Raw genomic sequence first — 27,949 nt, forward strand, 5'->3', positions numbered from 1 at the left:
TGGAAAGTCGCGGCGCACGCAGACCTTTCTCTTTTCCGCACCGACCCCCCTCTTTACCTCCCGCCGCCTTCCACTCGGCCCCCCTGGCGGAGGAAGTGATGTCACAGGCCCCATGTGAGCGGATTGCAACACATGCAGCTGCCTGGAGAGAGGGAGCCGGTGTCCTACGTCAGAGCCGCCGCCGCGGAGCCGCCGCCGGGGAGGAGCAGCCGCTGCCGCCCAGGACTGGGCCCTTAGGTAAGCCAGGGGGAGGGAAAGGCCAGAAATCATCACAGCGAGTCGCGCGGGGCGGAAAGAGGAGGGCCTCTCTGGGGGTGGCACGGAAGGGGGCCGCTCTGCCCCAGTGGCGGCGCTAACTCTGTGGTCTTGGTGTCTCCGGGCCCCGCCGGGCCGCTCTAGGGAGGAGGAGGCGAGAAGATGGCGGACGACCCCAGTGCTGCGGACAGGAACGTGGAGATCTGGAAGATCAAGAAGCTGATTAAGAGCTTGGAGGCGGCCCGCGGGTGAGCGCTGCGTCCAGACCCCCCACCGTGCCCTCTTGGTACCCGGACCCCTCAGGATGGCCGCCCCCGCGCCGCATGGCGGGATGAGAAAAACCAGGCACTAGCCAACTCCCGCCTTCTGGACCTTTGGGTAGTTGTTCCTGACCCAAGAGCTAGGGTCTACATGACTGACCCGAGAAGGGGTCCTTCCCCCGCTTGTGGGTAAGAGGCCAGGCCTCGGGGCTCGGACCTCTCGCTTCTCTTGTGGCAGGCCATTGGTACTTTTGTACCCCTTCTAGGCTCTTGAGTCCAGCTTCTCTCCCTTAGAGGTCCAGGTGCTGCCACGCACCTCGAGTGCTGTTGGGAGAAAGAGCTCAGCCTTCCTTTCCTGAACGCCCTTCCCTGATTTCCTCCCTTCCTCTCCTTTCACACTCCTTAGTCAGGCCTCATTAAAATGGCCTCTTTCTCTGGGGCTTCTGGGACCCGGTTGGGTGAAGTTTGCGAGGGCCAGGAAGGAAAGGTGATCAGGGACAACCTCTTACTGACATCCCCCGATTTCTTTGGGTCTTGCAACTCTTCCAAGATGACTTCCTCTAAATCCTCTAATTACTCCAGAGCTTCCTGGTTTTAACTCTTCCAGGACCCACCTATAATGAAAATGCCAACGTGTACGGGGTGAGGGAGTAGGGCAGGTTTTGGTAGACTAATCTATATCTATACATCCAGGAAAAATCTGGATTATGGGGCTGCTCATATGAATTGCAGCAGGGTTCCTTTTGGCCTCTCTGAACTAGCTAGGGATAGAAGTGCCCGATGGCTTGTTGAAACTCAGAATTAAGTTAGGTGGGCTTGAGACTTCGTTTGTAAACTTTTACTAGAAACTTGGGTGCATCCACTGTGGGGAGGATAAGCTCTCTTAAAACTGATTTTTTATGCTTTCTATATATACAAATAAATGTACTTTTAAGTTACTCTTTTGGGAGAAGGTGTGTCAGACATATTCTGGTTTTCTTAATTATTTGTTCCTTTCCTAGTTGTGGGAACTTTTTACTTACGGAAAGTGCCACGAAATAAAAAGTGTTTGGGACATTACATATTTGTGGGTCTGGGCATTCTTAGAATAGCAGAGTGACTTATTCCAGGCCATTATGAAAGTTTTCAACTGAGGCATTGAACATTTTGGTTTCCAGCCCAGGCTTGGCCTTGCTTGATAGATTTGCAGTAAGATTTGTTAAGCTCTAATTGTTATACCTTATAAAGTAAATGTACTTGATTCCACGGAAGGCCCAAAATTAAGACTGGTTTGCCATAGTCTTTCGTTCTTAATGAATCGGTGACTGTTCTGCTTGGAATGAAGCTCCTGAAAGTTTGGTCTATTCAGAGACTTGGGCTTTTGCTTACTCTAATATGAACTGAAGTCACAGCTTGTGTTTTATTGTTTTTCTTTGGCTTTAATAGAATATTCAGACCTAGTTAATAATCTTACAGGGATTTGAACACAAATAGTTCAGCACCACATGGTAGAATGAATAATTATTCCCCATGTGTGAGAATACTGTAGAGGAGACGTAATATAGGTCATGACCCATAACGACGCACTACCAGGAATTAGCCAGGTTCTTTTGTTTCACTAGGATCTTCCGTTGTGTTTTGAGTATAGTTTTTTTATAAGTTGTTGCAGCGTTGTGTAAAGTTGGCTATGATAGATTTGTTCCCTTATTGGAAGCATGTTTACATATTAGAATTCACATACATTATGGTCTCTGAAGAAGTGTAGACTATGAATTCACAGCTATAATTTGCCTGTTGTCTGAGTGAAATGACATGGAAGAAATAACACTGCTTATAAATAACACTTCTTTCTACTGCTTCAGGAACCTTATTCTTAAATTTGTTCCTAGCTACTTCAAACTTTTAAGCTCCCCTTCAGAGCTTTTAAAGGCCTTTTCCCTTTGATTAGCAAAGTTCGTTAGAGATTAAGTGAAGTTCTTACAACTTTTATTTCTAGTGGTGGAGTTACTTTGGATGTTTTAGGATTAAGCTGTTTAAAATAGCTGGGGAGTAGTTTTTATCTAAACAAATAAAGTGGTTGATAATCTTATCCTACTTCGCCTCCTTTGCTTTTATTCAGGTTTTGGTTGCACCTTGAGCCCATGAAAATTTAAAATCTTGGCCATCTCTAGGTATCAGTAAGAGAGTAACAAGTTTATTCTGTTTGCTTCAGAAGTTTCCCAGTTCATACTGGGGTTTTTTTATTTGTTTGTTGCAAAGTTACATTTTCATGGCCAAGTTGTATTACAGTCAGTCAGACTCAGATTATCATAGTGTACAGTGAGAATGTTTTTTTCTTTACCCAGTGCCCAAATATTTTAAGGAGAAATGTCATGGACTTCAGGGAGAAACTGGATCTGGGTTTCAGGACAAGACTGGGGTTGTGTTCACATGTGGTTATTAGCACTAGGTAGTGAAACTTAGTGGTGGATTAATAGAATTGTGTGAGTTGAAAGGGGTGTTACGTGTATAACTTGAATTTAAGTTGGGTAGGATATCCCTATTTCATTTAAGATAAGTCTTGTTGAATGTTTCTGTTTGCTAGTAAAATAACCAAACAGTTCTTTTGGTATATAAATCCCACTTAAAGTTAGTGGGAGTTCGTTCCTGATTTATGATTTCTCCTGATATACTCTTTATAGTTGGTTTAGTGAAAATAAATGTGTTCATTAACCAAAACTAGAACTAAGGCCGTGTGAATAGAATGGTGGTTGCAGGTATTCTGACTAAGAAACTAAAGCAGGTGAATGATAGGCGGGAGATTTGGGTGGTTGTTTTTTCCTAGTGTTTCCTGAACCAGCAGGAACTAATCCCAGAAGTATGTTGGAAACTTTATAGTATTCAGGTAGTAAAGTCATAACCAGAATCTGTTCTAACCAAAGCAGTGGTGAATGTGACAGAGGAACAGACAAGGTTAATTTGCTCTAAGTTGTGTCTGTTAAAAATAATTCAGTTATCGTCAGCAGGGAACCTTGTATATTTCAGATATATTAAGGGCTGGGTCAGATAACCCATGTTTGAAGATTAGTAAAGTTTGTAAACTTCATTTGGTTGTTGTCTTTTATCTTTCGGTATTATTAAAGCTTACTGTTTAGTTAAAATAATTTGTAGCCCCGTCTGGATAGCTCAGTTGGTTAGATCTACCTGATACACTAAGGTTTCAAGTTTGATCCCAATCAGGGAAAATGCAAGAATCAACCAATACATGATGGATAAGTGGGACAACTATACTGTCTGTCTATCTCTATTGCTCTCCCCCCTCTCCCTCCTTTCTCCCTCCTTTCCCCGCTCTCACTCCTCACTCTCTCACATCAGTGAAATAAAAATAACTTTTAGATACCTTGACTTTGAAGGAAATAGAAATTACCCGGCTATACATGACTCTCCTGCCTCGAAATGTAACTTGGGGGGTGCAGGGAAACTTCTTCTCTCAAGAATTTTGATACCAGGTATATGAGTTTTTCCCCTATACAAGCAATTCTCCAGTTCTTAGCCACTGCCAGCCTAGTGTCCTACAATTCGGTTCAGTCTGACATTACCTGACTTAACATCAGTTCCCACAAGGTAAAGAACTCAATACCACAAGACTGTCCTGCTGCTGACCTACAGGTTGTAAACTTGGGGTTCATTAATTTTCTGGAATTGCCCACAGAGCTCAGGGAAACAAATTACTTGTGTTTACTGGTTTATTATGGAGGATACTATAAAAGGTCCAGATGGACAGCCAGGTGAAGAGATACATAGGACAAGGTCTGGAAGAGTCTGATTGTGGGTACTTCTACCCCTTTGGAACTAGGGTGTGCCACCTGGATTTACCAGCCTAAAAGATCAATACACCATATAGTGTATGGAATTTTATAGAGCTTAATCTGCAGCACGGCACCCCTCCCCCCCTTCCCCTTCCCCTTCCCCTTCCCCGAGGTCCAAGGATGGAACTGAAAAGTTCCAATCCTGGATACACTTGTTTTTTTTCTGGTGACCAATCCCATCCTGAGGCTATCCGGGAGCCCAACTCTAAGTCACTTAATTAGCATAAACTCAGATGTGCTCCAAAGGGGCCCCTAATAGGCAACAAAAACACTCCCACAGGGAATTCTTATTATACCATGCAATCTTTTTTTATTGCCACAAAATTTCTTACATTGTGTTGAATTAAAAGTAATTTTGAGAAAACCTTGAATAGTTTTATAAAAATCTTACAAATAATATGTACAAATTCTTAATACAATTTGAATAAAATAAAGACTATTAAGTGTGTTAGAGTATTTTCCCCAAGTGAAAATTGTTGATTAACAAGACATTCACTTAAATGATACTTGGAATGTTTTCAAGGCCATGAATTTCAGAGGCAGTAAAGGCCAGAGGGGCAGAAAAGAGTGTACTTGATAGGGTGTGGTGGTGTTCCTCAGTCCGCTTCAGGTGTCACAGGCTGCCTTCCTCAACTGTGAACTTGTCCTGACAACCCTAGTATTCTGTCATGGTATTCTTTGCCCTGTGAACCTAATGAACAATTACTGTCTTTGAGTTTCAACTCTTGACAGACTTCTCATTGTAATAGCAGATATACTTGTCCTTCCAGGAAAGGAAGGCCTACCCTGGACACACTCCTAGGTAAGCAAGAGTACCTAAGTAGAATAACACTTAAGGCCATGCGATCTGAGTTGTAGGTGGTCATCCCTCACCCCACTTCTCACACATACCAGCTGGACCCTTTTTAGTAGAGGGCCCTTTTTCTTAGAGCTTGGGGTTGGGTGTGCTCAATGCAGCCCCTGGTGCTGGGAAGGTGTTCGATTGTGAGATAATTTTAAATGTCAGTTTTCCAGCAGGACTAAATTGTATTTAATTTTATTGAAGAGTCAGAAGGGAAAATTGGACTCTTTTTCCTAGATATGCTGCTAGAACTGTTCGACTGAAAATTTGGAACAATAGAAATTTCTTTTCAGTCCATCATATTCTCCAGGGATCTCAGAATAGAACCTTCTGGGATACATTCTGTAGGTGTCTTAATTCTTCAGCAGCTGGCTCTCAGTGAGGGGGAGAAGGGATTAGGGAGTTTTGAGGCTGTTCTTTCAGTTAGAAATTATGAGGTTTCTCACTTTGAGGCGTTGTCCTCGTAGAGCATGATGAAGTTCCCTCTGATAACAGCTTTGTCTTACGCCACTGGACACACTTTGAACCTTTGCCTATTGTCTGTTAGAAGAGGAAAATTCCCTTTTTTCTTATTTTTTCACTTTCTCAAAAGAGGTATATTTTTCTTCCTTTGAATGTAAATGAATGGAGATCAATAAAAAGAATGATTTTGCTTTTATTCTCAACCCAAAACATAATTGAGTTTAGGAGCCGTAACTTTATTATTCTCTTATAGATGAAAACATTAAAATAGACATTAAGGCTTTCTATGTTTCAATCCAGTCCTTTCTCTTTCATTTACTTAATTTGTATGTGATAGGTACCTTCTGAGTCTTTATATGTTTGTTTGTCCTTTTTTTTAACCCTCCAAGTTACTTTATTTTAACACCAATTTTCAGACATGTGGCTTTTCATCCAGTACTTGGTCTTTACTCTTGTTATCCTTCCTACCCAGTTCAGAAGACTTCACATTTTCAGATGCCTGACACTGCTTCTTGTCATACAGATAACTCGGGGATATTGGTCCTGTAAGTCTCCATTTGATGTTCTAAGGTCTCCTTTAGTTTTCTTTTCGTTTTAGCTTTTTTGTTTTGTTTAGATTTTATTTATTTATTTTTAGAGAGGGGGGGAAAGAGGGAGAAAAAGGGAGAGAAACATGATGTGTGAGAGCAATAGCAATCAGTTGCCTCTCTCACACCCCCTACTGGGGACCTGGTCTGCAACCCAGTCATGTGCTGACTAGAAATCAAACCAGCAACCCTTGGATTCAAAGGCTGGCACTCAGTCCACTGAACCATATCAGCCAGGGTTCTAAGGTCCCCTTTGGAAGAATGATCTAATCAAAACAAAAGTTTGTCTTTTCTCCCTTTCTGGTATGGCTCAGTGGATTGAGTACCAGCCTGTGAACCTAGAGATCTCCAGTTTGGGTCCCAGTCAGGGCACATGTCTGGGTTGTGGATCAAGTCAGATGTTTCTCTTTCTCCCTCCCATCCCCTCTCTCTAAAAATAAGTAAATAAAAATCTTTTTTTTTTTTAAGTTTGTCTTTTCATGTTATATCTGTGGCCTTCTAAATTGGGTTTTCCCCAGACTCACATCTAAGCAAATGAAAAATGAAGCCCACAAATTCATTTTTGCTATTAACCAGTCAGCTCACAAACTTCCCCCAAACATCTGCTGTGAGTTGGGCACTAGATGCTGTGTTTTAAGATTTTATTTTTAGGGAGAGGAGAAGGGAGGAAGAAAGGGAGAGAAACATTGCTGTATAAGGGAAATATTGATTGGTTGCCTTTCATACACCCCCAACTGGCCTGCAACCCAGGCATGCACCCCAATTAGGAATCAAACCAGTCACCCCTTGGTTTGCAGAATGAATGGTGCCCAGACCACTGAGCCACACCAGTCAGGGCTGGGCACTAGACATTTTGGAAGAAGTGGGTAAACAATGTTTGTACTTTTCTGACTTCAAAGCCTGTGATCCTATTATACCACACTATCCCTTGCTCTTTGATTAGTATTTCTTTTGCCGAATAAAAACATTTCCCACTCCCTTCTTAAAAAGAGAAGACCCAGGATGGAGGAGCAAAGATAAAAGGAAAACAGGTAGCCCTGGCCAGGTAGTTCAATTGGTTAGAGGATCACCCTGATACACCAGCATTGTGGATTCAATCCCCATGTCAGAGTGCATACAAGAGTCAGTCAGTGAAAATATAAGTGGAACAACAAATTGGTGTTTCTCTTGTCTTTCTTCTCTTTATCAATACTTAACAATTTTTAAAAAGAAAAAACCAGGTGTGCTGTTTCCAGTTCTATCCTAGGAAAAACTTGGGTACTAAATATGTTTGTTCTAAATGAGCATCCATGATGAGGGAAATAAGTCACTTTTAAATCCCTCCCCATCCTTCTCGGCCTTTTGGCTAAGATCAAGTGTAGTATCTGTTCTTATCAGTTTAAATCCCTCCCCAGAAGCTTATATGTATATGAAAAGATTAACAGGAAGGTAATGGCTTTTGTTTTATTTGAATCGTACATACTTAGTGGTCAAGAAAGATACCAGCTGGATTTTTATTTATAGGGTCTCCTGTAGAACACCGGTAGTGATTTCCTAATGCTGGTTGTGATTGATATCTCCTGGATTTGCACTGATGTGAGAAGACTAGGGAAATTTTCCAGCTTCTGCTGCTCCCTGGTGGAATATTCCACTAAGTTAATTTTGTGAAGCTGTTAACATTTTTCAAAGACAAAGTAAATGCCTGTATTTCTAGAAAAGTAATACCCCATCAGACATATACATTTTTGTTTTGAATAAATAAGTAATCCTAGTGCTTTCAAGGATAATACTAAAATGAACCTTTGTAAACTTTTCTGTTAAAATATTTTGGGACAGCTGAGTTATTCTGTCCTCTAGGGTAGAGGGTGCTTTATGTTAGGAATTAACCATTTATTCATTCTTCAAATGTTTGAACTTCCACTAAATACTAAAATGATTTCTGCCCTCAAGAGGCTTTTATAGACCTAGTATGAGCAATGTGTTTCATACTTGGTGGAAGAGAAAACAGGTCAAATCTTTAAAGTGACTGATTCTGGGTTTATCAAAACACAGAGCCCACTTAAGCTTTTATATAACTGTTTAAAGTTTTAGAGGGGAGTGAGTTTTACTCCCTTATAAATTACAAGATAGTTTCAGGTGTTCTGGCCATATTGTTTTGAACTACATTTTTGGTTTGGGGCATTTGTTCTGTGGGAAGTTGTAGCAAGTCCTGTAATCCAGTAAAGGTGATCACCACCTATTACCACAAGGTCAGCGCACATGCATTCTCTCTCTCCTCTTCCTCTGCTTACTGAGATTCAAATAAGACTTCCAACACCAATTAACAGTGCCTCCCCCCCCCAACTGTGCTGTGATAATTCTTTCTGATTTATTCTATTAAAGGGCCGGAGGGTGGGGGACAAGGAGCTAGAGTTCCATCTAGTTACCGTTTAGTGCACACTACCTAGTATATACCAGCACTATATAGCCATGCTAGGCATTTGATATATATTCATCTTTTTAAATTTTTTATTGTATTTTTTCCATTATCATTTAGCCTCCTTTTCCCTCCTGCAATCACCACACTGTTGTTCATGTCCATGAGTCCTTTTTCCTTTCTTGCTCTATCCCTCTACCCACTAACCTCACTCCCCCAATAGCTGTTACCTGCTCTCTGTGAGTCTGTCTCTTTTTTGCTTATTCAGTTCATTAGATTCCACATATAAGTGCAATCATACTGTATCTGTCTTTCTTTGACTGGCTTATTTCATTTAGCATAATGTTTTCCAGGTCCATCCATGCTATCACAGAGGGTAAAAGAAAATTTTATTTTTTGTCCGAGTAGTATTATGTAGTATAAATGTATCGTGGTTGTCTTACCCACTTATCTTATTGATGGACACTTGGGAAGCTTCCATATCTTGGCTATTGTAAATACCACTGTAGTGAACATAAGGGTGCTTATATTATTTCAAATTACTATAGTTTTGGGTTTCCTTTGACTCAGCAATCCCAGAAGTAGAACTGCTGGGTCAAAAGGCAGGTCTACTTTTAATTTTTTTGTGGTATCTATACTGCTTTCCACAGTGGTTACACCAGTCTGCATTCCCATCAACTGTAAAAAAGGTTCCCCTTTCTCCACATCCTCACCAGCACTTGTTTGTTAATTTATTGATGATAGCCATTCTGATCATTGTGAGGTGATACTGTGGTTTTAAGTTGCATTTCTCTGATGATTAGTGACATTGAGCATCTTTTCATGTGTCTGCTGGCCATCTGTATGTCTTCTTTGGAGAAGCATCTATTCAGGTCCTTTGCCCCTTTTTTATTTGGATTCTTGGGTTTTTTTGTGTTGAGTTTTATAAGTACACTATAAGTGTTGGATAATAACCCCCATCAGATGTATCGACAAATAGGTTCTCCTCTTCTGTGGGTTGTCTTTTTATTTTGCTGATGATTTCCTTTGCTGTGGATACATACTGTCTTAACAGAATCCTCATGACCTTGTAAAGTAAGTAGAAACTGAGGCCCAAAGGGATTTGTGTGATTTTCCCTATGTCACACAGATAGAACAGGACATGAACCAAAATCTGTCTGATTTTAAAAGCTTTGCTCACTCATAACCACCCTCCTATTCTGTTCCCATATTAAACCCATATCAAAAAGATTGCTCTAGTCTCAAAGTTTAAACTCAGCTTTGTGCAATTGGTAAAAGAAGAAAAGTGGAAACCCCATGATGAATAATAAGTAAGGACATAGGTGGTAAAAATTAGACAGTAGGGGATTTTCAGCTGGTGATCCATATAATATGGCTAGTTTACCAACTTCCAGAACTGATCTTAGGATTGGTTGTTTTGTTTCATCATTGTTGTTGTTGTTGTTGTTGTTGGTGGTGGTGGTGGTGGTGTGTGTGTGTGTTTATTGAGAGGGAGAGAAGCATCTATGTATGAGAGATGCATTGATCGGTTGCACCTCCCACACCCCCAACTAGGGACCTGGCCCACAACCCTGACTATGAATGGAACCAGCAACCTTTTGGTTTTCAGGCCAGTGCTCAATCCACTGAGTTACACCAGCCAGGGCTGATCTGAGGATTAGGTTATTCTTCAGGAACTTGAGAAGAGTATGGTGGGAACCTTAGCCATCCATATCCTAGGCACTAACCAGATGCTGAAAGGAAAGAAGGCTATGGGGAAGAAGGTGGCACTGGCCCTGGCTGTCATGAAACAGAAGGCCAAAAAGGTAGTAAATCCCCTATTTGAGAAAGATCCAAGAATTTTGGCATTGGACAGGACATCCTGCTGAAAAGGGACCTCACCCACTTTGTCAAATAAATTCACTACATTAGGCTGCAGCAACGAAGGGCTGTTCTGTGTGTCTGAAAGTGCCTCCTGCCATTAACCAGTTGACACATGTCTTGGGCTGCCAAACAGCTACTGAACTGCTTAAGCTGACCCACAAGTACAGACCAGAGGTTGTTGGCCCCTGGCTGAGAAAAAAGCTGCCAACAAAGGGGATGACCCCACCAAGAGGCCATCTGTGTTTCAAGCAGGGGTTAACACTGTCACCACCCTGGTGGAGAACAAGAAGTCCCAGCTGTTTGATTGTACGTGATATGGATCCCATCAGGCTGACCTGCCTATCCTGTACTGTAAAATGGTTCCCTACTGCATTACCAAGCGGAAAGTCAGAATGGGACATCTAGTCCACAGGAAGACTCTGGCTAAGCCGATGGAAGCCCTCAGGACCAGTTACAATGACATATATAATGAGATCTGCTGCCACTGGGGAGGCAGCTTCCTGGGTCCAGAATCAGTGGCTCACATTGCTGAGCTGGGATAAGAGTGTACACTCTTGAGTTTTCTGTGCATGAAAGTAATAAAGGTTCTTCAGCCAGTGTGAGGTAGGGGTAGGGTGAAGAGACATTGAGATGAAAGCTCCTTGGAGAGCAAATACTCTAAATTCCACTTAGAGAGTGTAGTGTAGGCAGTCTCTAAAATGTTCTTGGTCTTAACCTGAAAGTAACTTTATTTTTATTATATCAGGGTGATAAGATGGATGGCAGTGCATTTCATAAGGAAGTGTTCTGGCTAGAAAAAGTTGGACATCTCTGAGCCCTGACAATTCACTGGTGGTTGGTGCTAGAGTAAATGACAGTAGCTCACCTGTGAATTTTCTTTTGGGGGGCGGGTGAAGTCGTGCAATCTCTCTGACTTCAGCTGGTCAAGGCATCTTACTTAAAGGTGTAGAAAGCAGGTCAGACACATTCATTCTCAGTCCTAGTTGTGCATTAGAATTTATCTAATTGAATTTGAAAACTCCGCGTTCCTCTTACCTACAGTCACCACCCTCACTTTCCCTATTCAAGAGCTGTTGAATTAGGCCCTGGCTGGTGTAGCTCAGTAGATTGAGCACGGGCCTGTGAAGCAAAGGGTCGCTGGTTCGATTGCCAGTCAGGGCACATGCCTGGGTTGCTGGCCAGGTCCCCATTAGGGGACACATGAGAGGCAACCACACATTGATGTTTCTCGCCCACTCTTCTCCTTCCCTTCCCCTCTTTCTAAAAATAAATAAATAAAATATGTTTTAAAAAATTAAAAAGAGCTATTGAATTAGATTAATGGAAAGGGAGCTCTCTTTTTGTATCTAGATTGTTTTTTGGTATTCTAGGGTTTTTTGTTTTTGTTTTGTTTAGTTTTAGAAAACTCTCCCAAGGATTCAAGGTCCTCATGCAAAATAGTCAGTTGGCAAGCTTGTGAAAACCACGTTTTTACATCTACCTTTCCAAAGTTTTCTTGAGCATTTTTAATTGATGAGCTTTCATAACATATTTACAGGTCAGAGAGTGCTTAATACATTTTCTTGTTTTCCTGTCATTAGGACTGACCAAAAGGCACCTTGCATCCAAAGTCTAGAACTCCCTCAAGTTACATACCTGCAGATACCACAGCCCAGGCCTTGCTCAATTACCTTAAGTTTTCTTCCTTAGAGACCTTTTAGTCCTGGTAATTCCAGGGATGGAATGAATGTTTACCTTGTTCATAGTGCTCACGGGCCATGAAACCTTGGGTTGGATGAGTAACTGGTGGTACTACCCCAACCTCCCAACCTAGGGGAGACTCTTCCTTCAACAGTCTATTTGAGAGTGAAGGGGAAAAAAGCTGTCAGCTGTTTGTTTTTTAAATTCTCTTTCTTCCTGAGTTTTGTCTTTTTTTTTCTCTCTCTCTGTATTTAGTCTATTTACAACTACTTCCTGTCTCCCAGCTGTTTTATTTCTCAGAAGTTAGACCTCTAGTTAGAAGCATTCATGAACCCTTCTTAGATAAGGGAAAGTGTCCCTAAAATGAGAACCAGAAAGAATCTGAGAGCAGAGGTCCCGGGAAGCCTTACTTTTAGAGCACGTTGTATGTTGTGTCTTGCTTTTCCCAATTTTTACAACCTGCATGTCAATCATTGCTGTGCCTCATAATTCACTGACTCTGGAATGAGTGCCTTTGATTTTAGAAAAAAGATACGGTGACAAAGCTGAAGAGCAGGTGAAAAATATTAAAATTTAAAAGGGTATAGTTTGCATATATAGTCAGCACCTACAGCTCTTTGGCTTTATTTCTCGTGCTTTCCTAGAGTTGTTCGATCTGCTTTATAATGAAATATTCATCTTCCTTGGTTTTTATTTTGGTGTTTACACAAACTGGTTTAACAACTTTGATTGGCTTGCCTGTGGGGTAAAGGAGTGTTTATTTTGTTTGGAAACTTTCCTGGAAAAAACTTTAACCTCCTTGTATTAAACCCAAGATACGAAAACCTCAGAGATTATAAAGTAACCCTTAAATTTAAAGAAGCAGCCATGCATTTAATAATACTTGTTTCCTCTTTGCCAGCAAAGTATCTTGTAACAAAGATGAATTCAGAATCTTTTAAGGTTACCCACAGATGAGGTGTTTCCCCCAGATAGGGTAGGTAGAGTCACAAAGGGAAACTAGTGAAGGGTAATTATTTTTAGTCCTCACCTAAGGATATGTTTATTCACTTTTAGAGAGAGAGAGAGACACACACACACACACACACACACACACACAGATGTGAGAGCAAAACATTGATCAGTTGACTCCTTTAAAGCCCCAACTGGGGATTGAACCCACCATCTAGGTTGTGCCATGACCAGGAATCAAACCTGTGACCTTTTGGTATACAGGACAATGCTTCAACCAACTGAGCCACCCGGCCAGGGTGTGCAGGTAGTTTTCTTTTGAACATCAGTCAAAATTCAAAAAGAGTGAGAGGTCAAGACTAACTTGGAGTAGTGTTTCAGATTTAGCAACTTGGCGGGAATCTACTCCCTTTTTTTTTTTTTTTTGCAATGATACTTACAAACCATTTTTTAAATGGAATCCTATAACAATATTATGTTTTTAAGTATTTTCATTAGTTTGTTTTCTCCAGAAATTATTGGGGTGTGAATATAAGGTTGCCCAACTCCAGTGACTATGCAGTAAAGTTGCTTAATGAATGCTTATCTTCTTAATCTATCTGCAGTAGGAAGTAAATAGTTGCTTATCGTTAAGTCCTTGCTTTGTTCTCCGCATGTTTATTTTGCTTTAAGGATTTCCTTCAGGTGTTTTGGGTTTACTCCCAAAACACCTGAAGGAAATTAATTTGTCCCAATATCCTCTCTATCCTCAAACTTTTTCCATCCTTTTGGGGGTTTTTAGAATTTTTGCAAGAGTTTATTTGAGCAAACCGATGACATATGCTGGGGGAAAGATTTCAAAGGCTCCCATACTTTCTGTCCTTCGAGGTTTGGTGCCTGTTCTCTTGAGTTCTGAGCCTTTGCTCCTGCTATCCTTATAGCCCCTTCTCATTCCCAACTAATTGCCTGTTTGCTAGCTCCATCTCCTAGGAAACTACTCAGTAAATCAGAGCATGTCAGCTTTTGAAAACTGAGCCCTTTTGAGAAATAACTCCCTTCCCTTGGTCCCTAAAGATTCCAAGAGCCTCTCTAGGGTGAAGAAATAGGCTCTTGAGAATTGTTCATCTGAAAGGAAGCACAAGCTTCCAGTAAAGTCAGTATTCAAACTTACCCATCTTCTTTTTTCACTTTCTTGTATATTTTCATACTATACATTTGCATGAGTTGACACCTTCTTTGTAGAGATGGGTAGATGCACCTACAGTCTAGACCATGTCCCCGAAGTTAAATGTACTTGCCAGCCACTCCCAGAGCAAACTTCTTTTCTCCTCCTCAGGCTGTAGGGTTTCTCATAACTCCAGAAAAAATTATCAGAAAGGCTTGTTGTTGTTTTTGTTGAAATTTCTCTATAGAAACCTAGCAAAATAAATTACTGGAAGAAAAGGAGTTTGTTATATATCATTGCTTAAAGAAAGGACAGAGGACACTTACTAACTATAAAGAGCTTGTTGGTGCTGCTGTTGTTGGGTTTTGTTTTGTTTTTGTAATAAAAGATACCGTTTGTTTTATTTGGGGATTCTTTTTATATCTAGTTCAGAAACTGGAACGAGGCCACAGGTAGAATTTTATTTGTATCTGATCTTTTGATTTCTGGGCAGTCTGTCCTGGTTTTTAAAATTTCCTTTTATGTAGTTATGCTATGAAAATTAAAATGAAAAACATTTTAAAGAGCAATACACCTGACTCTGTGTTGGGGGGGTGCATGTGCCCACGCACACACAAGTAAAGGATTGTTTTGGATCGCACTGGTTTGTCAGTACTATATTGAAATTGTAGCTGATCTGAATATTGGGAATAACATGCAGATGAAGAAATAACTATGGGTCAGTTTTGGTATTTTGGAGATTTGTCTTATATGAAATGTATCTTGGAAACAGCTTTGTTTTATGATCATATTTGTGTTAGTGATGACAACTGAAACTGCATATCATAAATTTGCTTGATTCTCTGGTTTGGCTAGAACACTTAGTCCCCTATCCAAGGGGTGGCAGCAGAGCACACACCATACTTTACCTGGCACTGTCATTAATCAGCTGTGTTTCATTAGGGAAAGTATCACAAAGATTTTGAACCAGCATCATCTAGGTTTTAAGTAGAAAACCCAACAGAAACAATGATAGTTTTGGAGCTATGAGTTGGCAATCTAAGAGTAACTATTTTGGTAATGGAAAGCTTGTCTGCTTGTAAAGAAAACTTGTCTGACAAGAGGAGGTGTGGGATTTACTACTAGGAGAAATCTTTTAGAAGGCGGGGTCTTTTGTAAATGAGGTCCTATTCTAGTGCTAATGCTGAGGAGAAACAAATTCCAGGATACTTACTTGTAAATTAAGTTTACTATATGAAGATGTTTCCGTTTTCAAACACCTATAATTACAGAGCTAAAACAGGGGTCTTCTCTAATTTTTGTTACTGTTCCCCTGTCTCCTTCACATCTTTCTTATTAGTCACTTGGCACATAAGCCCATTTGACTTGACATTATACCCATCTTTCTAGTTTACTTTTCTTGCCAGCTTCCATTGGACACTGGATATGTGAGATTCTGTTAAAGTTGACACATTGGACTACTGTGAAATTATGCAAGCTCAGTAATTATTGGAAAGTTTAGGTATTTTTGACAGTCTTCCCAATTACCTAAAGAAAGCCCTCAACCATTTCCCCGTGATACTAATTCTCTACAGTGACTAAACTTGTCATATATAACCTTTGAGGATATGATCTATACCAATCTCAGGAAGTAACAAGTGGAAACATTTTGTAAAATGCTTTGGCTCAGATCAACTTTTGCCTTCAAAATATAAATCAGCTAAATTTATACTGTAGGCATTATTAAAAAGCCAGCCATTAGATCTGGTCAGGGCAGATTTGGGGCTTTGAATTTCCTAAGTATATGTGTGGTATAGATTAGTTTCTGTTTATATTGCTGCCTGTTCATATAAAATTGGTAATTTAGTTTTTTAAAACACAGACTAACAATTCTCACAAAGAACCATTCTGTGACTCTTTTAGTAAGCTGTCAGGTTAAGAGACCAAGAGACCTTAAAAGAAAGGTATCCTATTGTATACTGAGTCTTTCACATTGATTTTTTAAATAACAGCTTTATTGAGATACAATTTACATACTATAAAATTTACCCCCTTTTTAAAGTGTACAATTCACTGGGGTTTTTTGTCTTGGTTTTTTGGTTTTTGTTTTGTTTTGGTTTTTTTGGGTTTTTTTTTCCTCTCAGAGTTTTGCAGTGATCTCCACTGTGTAATTTTCATCAGCCCAAAATCACCACCACCACCCCCTTATCATCATTATCAGATATTCCATGTTGGCAATCACTCTCCTTTTTCTGTGTCTAGGTTGGCTAAAGTCCACTTGATCTAAATAATCTTGTAAGTGGTAATTTTCCATGTTTTTGGTTATTAATGAGAGCTCATTTCCTAAACTAAGTAGAAGTCAGAGATGAGAACAATACTTGAAGGAGTGCAACTTACAGGAACCTTTTTTTGAAAAGGAGCCACCTAGAATGATCTCCCCAGATGGTTTAACTGTACAGTCAAGGTTAAGAGCTGCTGTTATAAGGGAAGTGTGTGTTTTAGCTCTTTGATAACACTGGTATGGTCCCTATGTTCCTGATCACTTTGAGAGTGGCTGTTTTGAGAAAACCTCACTCTAGTTGCCTTTACTAATGATACACATGAATTTAAACCCTTTACTTATGTGGTTCTTGATCCTCTGATGTTATTCTTTCTTCCACAGCAATGGCACAAGTATGATATCATTGATCATTCCTCCCAAAGACCAGATTTCACGAGTGGCAAAGATGTTAGCTGATGAGTTTGGAACTGCGTCTAACATTAAGTCACGAGTAAACCGCCTTTCAGTCCTGGGAGCCATTACATCTGTACAACAAAGACTCAAACTTTATAACAAAGGTAATCTGGACCTTGATCATTTTCCCCCTACTTTGTTTGTCTGGGTTATATTGGCATATTCTACTTTAATCCTGTCATGATACTTTTGGTCGATAATGTTTCCTTTAGCCAGCTTTCTCAGCAGTGTCCGTTTGACCTTGGAATTTAACCTTCTTTTGTTCTTGTTTGAAAGTCAGGTAGTATTAGTATTAAAACATCTCAGGTAAGTTTCAAAATCCAGGATAGAATTCTTTCTAAAGGATTTATAGATACTTCTACTTTATTTAAATTATGACTTAAAGGGTATGGGCTGTAGGCTGTGGATATATTTTCTGTTAGTGGAGGGAAATTAGCTGTAGCTGTGGGTTTAAATAGAGAAATCATTTGTGTTCTTTGCAGTACCTCCAAATGGCCTGGTTGTTTACTGTGGTACAATTGTAACAGAAGAAGGAAAGGAAAAGAAAGTCAACATTGACTTCGAACCTTTCAAACCAATTAATACATCATTGTATTTGTGTGACAACAAATTCCACACAGAGGTAAGAAGTTCAAGCACAGAATATTTTCATCGCACCAAAAAGAAATCCCGTATCCATCAGTGATTGATTAATCATTCCCATTCTCCATTTTCCCACCCCAAGATCCCTTCTCTCTGGGCTACCACTAATTATTTTTTGCCTCTTTAGATTTGCTTGTAGTGGCCTTTTGTAACCAGATTCTTTCACTTAGCATAATGTTTTCAAGGTTCATCTATGACATGGCATGTAGCTGTACTTCTTCCTTTTTTATTACTAGATATTTGCCATATGTATCTGTTCATCAGTTGATGGGCATTGTGTTTCCGCTATTTGGTTATTTTGACTAATGCTGCTTTGAACATATGTGTACAAGTTTTTGTGTGACCGCATTCTCATGGCAGGGAAGTATATACCCAAGAGTGGAATTACTGGCTTCTATAGTAATTATATTTAACATGAGGAGTTACCAGACTTTTAAAATAATTGTATTTTGTATAAGACTGGCTATTTTCTTTTAAAAAAAGATTTATTGATTTCTATTTAGAGAGAGGGGAAGGAAGGGAGAGAGGGAGAGAAACATGATGTGAAAGAGACACCTCAGTGTAACAGAAACACTGATCGGTTGCCTTTCCACACACACCCTGACCAGAGACTGAACCTGCAACTCAGGCATGTGCCCTGACCAGGAATCGAACTAGTGACCTTTTGGTTCCCAGGCTGATGCTCAACCCACTGAGCTGCGCTGGTCAGGGCTAAGGCTGGCTATTTTCAAAAAATAAGAGTTTACATTTATAATGACACACTGAAAGACATCATTCAGCATGTTTGAGTAAAGTGCTAATAAGCTAGGTTTGGAGAACTAATTAAGAGATGAAGAAATAATTGGCTATATGATATCCCTTTCACCCTGTGTATCCATGATACTTGCCTATATTTCTTGAACCCTTTGTTTTCATGCATAGAAAAAAAATCTTTAGAAATAGGACTGCAGGGGTCTTTTTGTTTTTTCTCCATATGAAACTTTTGAGTGACAGAGCTACCAGAAGATGAACTTTAAGGGTGGAAAAGAAACCTCATTAGAGTGACCTAAATCAGTCAACAGTAGAACAGTCAGGAATTTGCAGCTGGCTATTGGTTCAGCCTCTCGGCTTTTCATCAACATAAGGGAAAATCTCTACAGTGGAATTAGAACTGACATTTGTCAACATAGTTTACGATGGGTGATTTTTGCTAACTCAATAGGAAGACCAATTCCAGTTGGATCTTGATTGGTTGCATAGATGGTCGAGGCCGTTCTTCTCTTGTGTATTTGCAGTCTCCTTCCAGCAAAAACCTTCATTGGAGGCACTCTGCCACCCTTTCCCACTTACCTGTGTCTGATTGTATGAAAGCAGATTTTGAATCTTTCAAAGCAGATGTTTAATTAAATAGTACCTGATACTCATGTCATCTAGTTTTAACTTACTAAGTTAGCTTCATCTTCCAAAGTACCATTTATTCTTGCTAGCTTTATTTTCACTTTAGTTGATATGTCAATAACTAGATATGAATGTGGCACACGCTGCCCAACACAATTTATGTCTGTTTAATGGGGATCATTTTACCTTTTCCTTAGAATTTTATTTATTTGTTTTTAGAGAGAGGGGAAGGGAGGGAGAGAGGGAGAGAAACCAATGTGTGGTAGCCTGTCACGTGCCCCCTACTGGGGACCTGGCCCACAACCCAGGCGTGTGCCCGGATTGGAATTAAACCAGCGACCCTTTGGTTCACAGGCCAGCACTCAGTCCACTGAGCCACACCAGCCAGAGTATAAAGTTTTTTTTAACATATGCAATATATATATGTCTTAGTGCTGATTATCAAGCATGGTTTGTTTGATTCTTAGGGATTAATTTGCTTTCTAGTCAGTTCTTGAAGAAGCTATTTTCTTCCTTAGTTAAAATGGAATGGATAAACAGGCTTCTGCCTAGCAATTAGTTGTCTACCAAGCCTGTAGTATTCAAGCTCCATTATGAAAATTCTGGCCCATCTGTGAATCTCAGGACTATTTAACAATTTGCTTTTTCAGGAGGCGGAAATACAGGGATATTAAGCTAGCCCAGAAGGAGAGCTTTCCCCATAAAAATTCAGAATCGGTAGCTATAATACCTTTTAAGTAAAATTGAGTTTTGCTGACAAATAAATGCTGGTGAGTATATGGAGAAAAGGGAACCATAGTTCACTGTTGGTGGGAATGCAGACCGGTGCAGCCACCCTGGAAAACAGTATGGAATTCCATCAAAAAAATTTAAAATGGAACTTCCTTTTGACCCAGTAATTCCACTTCTGGGAATATATCCTAAGAATCCCAGAACACCAATTAAAAACTATATATGCATCCCTATGTTCATAGCAGTGTTATTTAAAATAGCCAAGATCTGCCCTGGCTGGTGTGGCTCGGTGGGATGGGCATCATCCTGCAAACTGAAAGGTCGCCAGTTCAATTCCCAGTCAGGGCACATGCCTGGGTTGCTGGCCAGTTCCATAGTTGGGGGTGTGCGAGAGGCAACTGGTCAGTGTTGCTCTTCTCCCCCTCTGTAAAAATTAATTAAAAATCTTTTAAAAAATAAAACAGCCAAGATCTGGAAACAGCCCAGGTGCCCATCAGTAAGTGAGTGGATATAAAAGCTGTGGTTTGTTTCCATATGGAATACTATATGGCCATTTAAAAAAAAAGAAGAAGGACCTCTTACCTTTTGCAGCAGTATGTATGGACCTGGAGATTATATGCTAAGTGAAATAAGCCAATCAAAGAGAGACAAATATCATATGATCTCGCTTATTCGTGGAATCTAATGAACAAAATAAAAACAGAGGGGGCTGGATGAAAGAAGGTGAGGGGATTGGCCAAAGAATACATATGCATAACCTGTAGACCCAACAGTGTGGTCATGGCCAGAGGGAAGGGGAGTGGAGACATATGTGATAGTGTCGACAATAAGTTTGTTTGTTTGTTTTTTTATTTGAGCCTGGCTAGTGTGGCTCACTAGGTTGAGTGCTGGCCTGCCAAACCAAAGGGTCGCCAGTTCAATTCCCAGTCAGGGCACATGCCTGGGTTGCAGGCCAGGTCCTCAGAAAGGGGCACGTAAGAGATGAACACACATTGATGTTTCTCTCCCCTATTCTCCCTCCCTTTCCCTCTCTAAAAATAAATAAAATATTTTTAATAATTTTTTTATTGAGTTTTGTATCTTGATATCGTTGATGCTTAAGACATAGAAGTTAAAGAAACATTTCCAAACTAGATCTTTCCATAGACTTGTTTCTGGGTTTTGTACTCATGTACTTGTACTCTAGAGGTGACTTACAAGATACTTGCTGTAATGAGAACTTTTATTAATGTTGGAGTCAATTCATGGTAATAGAAAGTCAGCTTTTGTTGGAGGTTGGAGGTTGCACTCTTAATTTGAACATTACGTTCATACACTACCATCAGTCTAAATCCACTAGAAAGAATCTGTAGCCTGTAAGTCTGGATTTTGTAATCATGTGCCCAGGTCAGTTTTCTTGAAAGCCTTCACGTCAATATCATTCATTGTCTTTTTCCTGCATCAGGAATTCAGAGTTGTCTGTGTTACATATTGATAGCTGAAGTCTGTAAATTACTTCACAAAATGGCTTTTCTGTGGTATTCATACCATTCTGAGTTGGGTGAAAGGGCTTGTATACGTCTTTTCAGAATTTGTCTTGACCTTATCAAAGCTTTGGGATTGATTGTATGAAACTTGTGTTTTCTTTTTAGGCTCTTACAGCACTACTTTCAGATGATAGCAAGTTTGGCTTCATTGTAATAGATGGTAGTGGTGCACTTTTTGGCACACTCCAAGGAAACACAAGAGAAGTCCTGCACAAATTCACTGTGGATCTCCCAAAAAAACATGGTAATACAGTAAGAGAATATAAGCTCATTTGCTTTGTGTCTGGCAATAAGGAAACAACTTGTATGGGGGGGTCGGGGTGGGATATCTAGATGATAGAGGAAGTATTTTAAAATGACTTAGTGGCGTTTGTGGCTCTTCTTTGGACAAGAGAATTAGTAGTCATTCTCTAAAAACAAGTAAAAGTTTATACCAAACCAATTTGGCATAAAGTTGAAGAAATAGTGATTTTTCTTTTTGTCCTTGTTTTGGGATGAGCATAATTATTTAGTTAGTTTTTAATTAGTAGGGCATCTTATAGTTAATAATTGACTTTTTCCCTCTTACCACTTTTGTGTCAAAGGTAGAGGAGGTCAGTCAGCCTTGCGTTTTGCCCGTTTAAGAATGGAGAAGCGACATAACTATGTTCGGAAAGTAGCTGAGACTGCTGTGCAGCTCTTCATTTCTGGGGACAAAGTGAATGTGGCTGGCCTCGTTTTAGCTGGATCGGCTGACTTTAAAACTGAACTAAGTCAATCTGATATGTTCGATCAGGTGAGAAGTAAATGCTCCATTGTGTAATTTTCTGGTGGGAGTCGTGGGTCCTCTGAGCACCAGAACATGCATATCTTTATTTTTACTATCTCTGAGTTAGCAGATTTCAGGTGTTTATTAGGAAATATTTCCCTTCACTTGTAGGGACATTTTTTCTTTTGAAAGCAACCGTATTTAGATAGGATCTTTCTGGTGGGTGGAGGGGCATGGTCAAGTGGGTTGCCATACTTGGCTTTAAAATGCAGTTTGATTTCAAAGAAACTAGGAGCTTTTTTTTATTCTTGGAGGTAAGTAAAGCAATAATATGACAGAGCTGATTAAGCCTAAATCATTTAGTTCAGAAAGATCTTCTGGTTCATGACATGGGCTCAGCCATAAAACACATTCCCAAAGTGTTCTCGTGGGGAGAGGGGTGGTAACATTATAGTAGAAGCTCACCAAAGAAGCTGTCTTGTACTGTAACACTGGATAGCAGAAACTAATAATTCTCCCTTTCCTTCACAAGAAGTTTAGTTTTGTTTATATTTCATAAGTTAGTCTCTTATAGGTCTAATAGAATTTGTGATATGATTAGCTGGGGAAGTATATCCGGCACTGTTGCTCACTGAAATTTCAGTTAATGAATAAATTGGGCTCTTTCCCCATATTCTCCCTCCTTAGACTTCACTGATCACATTGCTGAGTTTTGCATGCTATTAAGAGGTAGTGGGTCTTGCCCTGACTGGTGTGGCTCGGTAGATTGGGCATCATCCTGCAAACTGAAAGGCCACGGGTTTGATTCCCAGTCAGGGCACATGCCTAGGTTGCCGGCCAGGTCCCCGGTTGGGGGCATGTGAGAGGCAACCTACTACTGCTTCTCTCCTCTTTCTCCCTCCTCCTCCCTCTCTAAAAATAAATAAATTAATAAATACTTTTTGAAAAAAGAAGTAGTGGGTCTTGGTGAAGGTGTTTTTGAAGTACTAATTATGTTTTTTTGTGTGTGTCAGAGGTTGCAATCAAAAGTTTTAAAATTAGTTGATATATCCTATGGTGGTGAAAATGGATTCAACCAAGCTATTGAGTTATCTACTGAAGTCCTCTCCAACGTGAAATTTATTCAAGAGAAGAAATTAATAGGTATCAGTGAAATGCAACTTACTTACTTACTCTCTGAAATGTTTTTATATGTATATACATGATTGTATGAAACAACGCTGAAAAGGTAAGAGGAAGATTTAGCATTTTTATGTAAGATCTTCCTCAGTGGAATCATTTTTAGTCCTCATTTAGTCATTAGGTCTAATAATATGTTTATATTTCCACTATTTTTACCCTTTGATAATAGGAACCCTATTTTAGTCTTATTTCCCATATTAATCATCCTTTGTAATAGAGTGGTAGAGAGCCTGAATTAAAGATTAGTGTGGTTGTTTGGCTTTGTCTCTGACTTAACTGAGCACACACATTTCCAAATGGTTCTTGGTTTGGCCCATATTGCTTCTTTAGAGTCAGTTTCTGTAGCTTCAACCAGTGGTATCATTTGTCACTGGTTTGGGGCACTTACTCATTTTTAAATTGGGCTTTTACCTCCCTCCTTCCCTCCCTCCCCCCCCTCTTAATCTCTATCTCTGATTTTTTAGTGTAAGAGGGTCTGTATCTACAAAGAAAACTTTAATATATGTTCTTATTGACCTGTCTCTAATCACAGGACGATACTTTGACGAAATCAGCCAGGACACGGGAAAGTACTGTTTTGGAGTTGAAGACACACTAAAGGCTTTAGAAATGGGAGCTGTAGAAATTCTAATAGTCTATGAAAATCTGGATATAATGAGATACGTTCTTCATTGCCAAGGCACAGAAGGTATGAGAATTAGAAAATCGGGATGCTATTTGTTACTGACCTGTTGTATTCAGGATTCCTGGGGTAGAGATTAGGAGAGGTGGCTGATGGAGGAGCAACGAGAAGGCAGATCTGTACCTTGTTCCCATCTCATTCCGTAGCATATTCCTCCATAGTCTGAACCGATAAATGTCTCCTTAAGATTGTTAAATTTTTCTAGAGGAGGGCTGTATCTTGAATGCCTTCAGAGTTTCCTCATGATAGGAGAAGGGTACCCAGTAGACATGCAGTGCATGCTGACTAATAAACATATGAAAAAAAGGTTGATAGGATGAGTTCAGGAGCCCTTTCATCTAACCTTATTCCTCTCATGGGACTTAACACTTACTTGTTAGTATAATAAGAACCAGGTTAACACATTTCTCTCCCCCCCCCCCCCAATGTTACAGAGGAGAAAATTCTCTATCTAACTCCAGAACAAGAGAAGGATAAATCTCATTTCACAGACAAAGAGGTATGTGATTGTGTTCTTGGTTCAGTGGTACATGCAAGGAAAGATAAATCCATATGCTAGAGCACTGGCAGCATAAGAGTATTCATCTGCCTGGGAAACCAAACCTTGTATTTATCCGTTGAGGGCAGCAGGAGGTGGTCAGCTCCTCTGTGCCACGTACCAGTCTGATTCCAAGGAAAGAGGCCAAGTTGTGGTTCCTCATTTTAAAAGTAGTTTAATATTCTGATCTGCCTCTCCTGCACCATGAAACTGATGCTGCTGTTTTCACTTACTGTATTAGCTCTTCTACTGAAATGGCTTCTGAAGGTTTGGTGTAAATGTATCACTGCAGCATAAGTTGCCACCTACCCAGTACAGGTCCTTTTATGTGGTAGCTTCCTCCAGTTCTGAGAGAAGGTTGTGTGGTTTTGTTGTTGTTGTTTTTGTTTTTGTTTTTAACGAGGCTGCTCAAAAAGCCATTTTGGCCTGTCTCTTCTGGACTATTGAATGCATAGAGACAGTTCACAGCAGCCTGGCTTCCAGAGACAACAACAGGATCCATATGTTGGAAAACTGCGAAGTGTGTGTTGGCATTTCATTATTGAGACTAGAGCCTAGGGAGTAATGTTGTTTGAAGTAATTGGAATTTCTGTACTGTTAACACTTGTGTCACCAGAAACCAGAATTCACTTAGAGAGTTTACACACATACATACAATGAAGGGGAGAGTGGTGGAGGCAGGATTGGGGGTCACTCAGTCTTGGTGTGTTCTAATTCCATTGTTCTGTATCTCATGGTTGTCCTGAAGACAGGACAAGAACATGAGCTAATTGAGAGCATGCCCCTGCTGGAATGGTTTGCTAACAACTATAAAAAATTTGGAGCTACATTGGAAATTGTCACAGATAAATCACAAGAAGGATCCCAGTTTGTGAAAGGATTTGGTGGGATTGGAGGTGAGTAGCCAGTTGGAAAACTAAACTTAAAGCCAGGGTGTCAGGCCAAGGCCTTTTCTGGAACATCCCAAAATAATGTTACTACTTTTTTCACCCCCATTGATTGAGAGATAAACATCCATTTGTTGTTCTACTCATATAAGCATTCATTGGTTGATTCTTGTATGTGCTCTGACCTGGGATCAAACCTTGCAACCTTGGTGTATTGAGACAGCACTCTTAACCAACTGAGGTACCCGGCCAGGGCCAGGAGCACTTTTTAATCAGTACCTCTTTGCTTTCTATAATTCTGCAGTGGAGTGGGCCTTTTGTATTCTGTGACCACAGGTGATTTATTCTTTGGTTTCTGTCTCCAGGTATCTTGCGGTACCGAGTAGATTTCCAGGGAATGGAATACCAAGGAGGAGACGATGAATTTTTTGACCTTGATGACTACTAGGTAGTCGACATGGGTCCGGCAAAATGTGCCTCACCCTCCAGCATCCAACCCAAGGAGCATACCCGTGGTGGAATCCAAACAGATCCCTGCCTTACAATTGGAACATTTCCAGAACTTAATCCATGAGCATTGGATATTGAAAAGAAAACCGAAACAAAACCAGACCCAGCCCTACACTTTGGTTTGTCATGGTGTCAGCACAGCAGCTACAGCCAAGTCCTAAATGCCACTTTGGACTAATTTAAACAAGAATCCCAGTTTTTACTTTTACTTGATGGTGAAATTGGTTGCTCTTGTATTTTATGGAAAAAAATGATTTTTTTAACCTTCATACATAGAAGCAAAAATACCTTAACTGCTGTAAACCTTCAAAAGTTAATAGAAATGAGATCATACTGGTTTGTTTCTTATTTTGATTGGAAAAAATTAAATTGCTGCATTTCGCAGTGACCCATTTACATGGCATTCTCAGCTTAGACTGCATAAGAAGAAATATATGTGGTGAAATGTTGGAACCATTTCTCTCTTGGTCTCTTGTTTAATGTTGTGAAAGGGTGAGCTAATAGGCGATTTCAATTCCACTCCCTCACACTACCCCTCCCCCACCTCCTGACTGTCAGTTTCAAGGATGCAAATTGCATTGTAAAGTCAAGCTGACAACATGAAGCATTTGAGCCAGTGCACTATTTCTTTCCATCTGTTTTGCAGGCACATTTGTGCAGGGGTTTGGGAGCCCTTAGCATCAGTTGCTTTAACAAGGGTTTCCAAGATCTTAGTCTACTGGAAACCAGCTTGGGATGGACATGATGGGGCTTCTGTGCTATTGGGAGAAATAAAACATGCAATTTAAGTAGAAGCAAAGAAATTTAAAGAATATTTTATTTTGCTTGGGTCTGTCCTTGGTAAAGGGGAGGTGGTTGTGTTTTCCTTGTGTTGGATGGCATGAGATTATGTGAATGTTTTTGATTTTTTAAAAAATGAACTGCAAGGTTTTTCACAGGAACGACAGATAAGACATGTATGGCTGCATGTAATTATAAACCCCTGACCTCCTGGTGGGGTTGGAGCATCTGTTTCGAATATGGGACTTGCAAACACCTCTCATAAGAAATTATGGGAGGGGGGTGGGAAGGGCAGGGGTGGGAAGGGATGGGACACAGCTTCTGGCACCAAGGACTTAACCATGTTGGGTCCAAAAGTGGGCCTGAAAACCTGAAGCTTATGCTTCACAGCTGGACTGTGAGTTGGACTTGACCCCAGCTGACATGCAAAGTCATGGCGTGCTCGAGGTGGTGACTGAACAAAGTGTATGGGATGTGCCCAGTGGTAGCAATGGATAAAAGTATACCAGATGGACTTTGAAGGACCAAAGGTTTTAAAAGTCAATTGGTATCACCCCCACACTGATAGGGTAGTGGGGTGCATTTGGTTTTCAAATTGGGTACTTTCAACACTTTAGTGCCTGACTGCTGTTCTTCATTGACTTGACTCAGTCACTTGTAGCTTTATTGGTCTGAACCAGCTCCTTGTTCCCAGGTTGCAGACCTGCCTATCGTTCCAATAATCCTGTTTCACTTGAATGGAGTATGTCTTAAATGTAAAGTTTCTGGTTCTCGCACTGTACTCTAAGGTCCAAATGACTGTCGATGTGTAACCTGATGTCTCAACCCCCAGTGAGAAGAGTCAGTTCTTTGGTATTCAACGCGGAGGCTTCACTGGAACAGGCTTTTGCTTTGGGCTCTGCTGTTTGTTTGCAGAACACCCAAGAGCGAGCAAACATGCTCTCTTCGCAGCAGTACCTTAGGGTTTTGCCATTGTAAATGGGTCTAATGTGATATGACAAGACCAGAGAAATTGGATGTAAATTTACATTTTTGAATATGCTTGTTGTTTCACATGATACATTTAGGGTATGCAGCTCCTTTTGTAGTTTTTATTTTTACTATTTAAGTTTGGAAATGATGCCAAATTTTTGTATTTCTTTAATCAATGTGTTCTCTTCAGTGATATATATTGCATTATATATTGATGTGTGTATCAATATATACTGATAATGTATTACACTTAACATGCAAACACATCAATACGAGGGGGTAAAAACCGTAGCCTTTGCATTCTCTATAGCCTCTACAGAGAGATCCTAAGCAGCAAATTCTTGGTGTTGTGATGTACAGAAATGGAGAAGAGTATTAAACCATATTTAAGAATA

At 40.2% G+C, this 27,949-nt stretch overlaps 1 protein-coding gene and 2 pseudogenes across 1 annotated transcript; all 3 read left to right on the top strand.

Moving 5' to 3' along the window:
- Positions 1–87: 87 nt before the first annotated feature.
- ETF1 (eukaryotic translation termination factor 1) lies at positions 88–27,949 on the top strand. Its single transcript, XM_037147610.2, has 11 exons — positions 88–237; positions 400–503; positions 16,907–17,082; positions 17,461–17,600; positions 21,361–21,499; positions 21,840–22,030; positions 23,017–23,146; positions 23,718–23,873; positions 24,302–24,366; positions 25,154–25,301; positions 25,658–27,949. Exons 2-11 carry the CDS (start codon positions 418–420, stop codon positions 25,738–25,740), a joined length of 1,314 nt encoding a protein of 437 aa, XP_037003505.1. The 5' UTR covers positions 88–237; positions 400–417; the 3' UTR covers positions 25,741–27,949.
- Positions 7,558–7,695, top strand: LOC119051126 (uncharacterized; annotated as a pseudogene).
- Positions 9,224–11,032, top strand: LOC119051046 (60S ribosomal protein L7a-like; annotated as a pseudogene).

The sequence above is a fragment of the Artibeus jamaicensis genome, unplaced genomic scaffold (genome assembly GCF_021234435.1).
Source record: "Artibeus jamaicensis isolate MK-2021 breed Jamaican fruit bat unplaced genomic scaffold, CSHL_Jam_final contig_456, whole genome shotgun sequence".
NCBI lineage: Eukaryota > Metazoa > Chordata > Mammalia > Chiroptera > Phyllostomidae > Artibeus > Artibeus jamaicensis.

Bases quoted from the DNA above. Each gene is read 5' to 3' on its own strand.
- ETF1 (XM_037147610.2), top strand. From the start codon at position 418: ATGGCGGACGACCCCAGTGCTGCGGACAGGAACGTGGAGATCTGGAAG. The intron at 504-16,906 runs GTGAGCGCTGCG...TTTCTTCCACAG, and splicing joins AGCTTGGAGGCGGCCCGCGG to CAATGGCACAAGTATGATAT. The intron at 17,601-21,360 runs GTAAGAAGTTCA...TTTTCTTTTTAG, and splicing joins ACAACAAATTCCACACAGAG to GCTCTTACAGCACTACTTTC.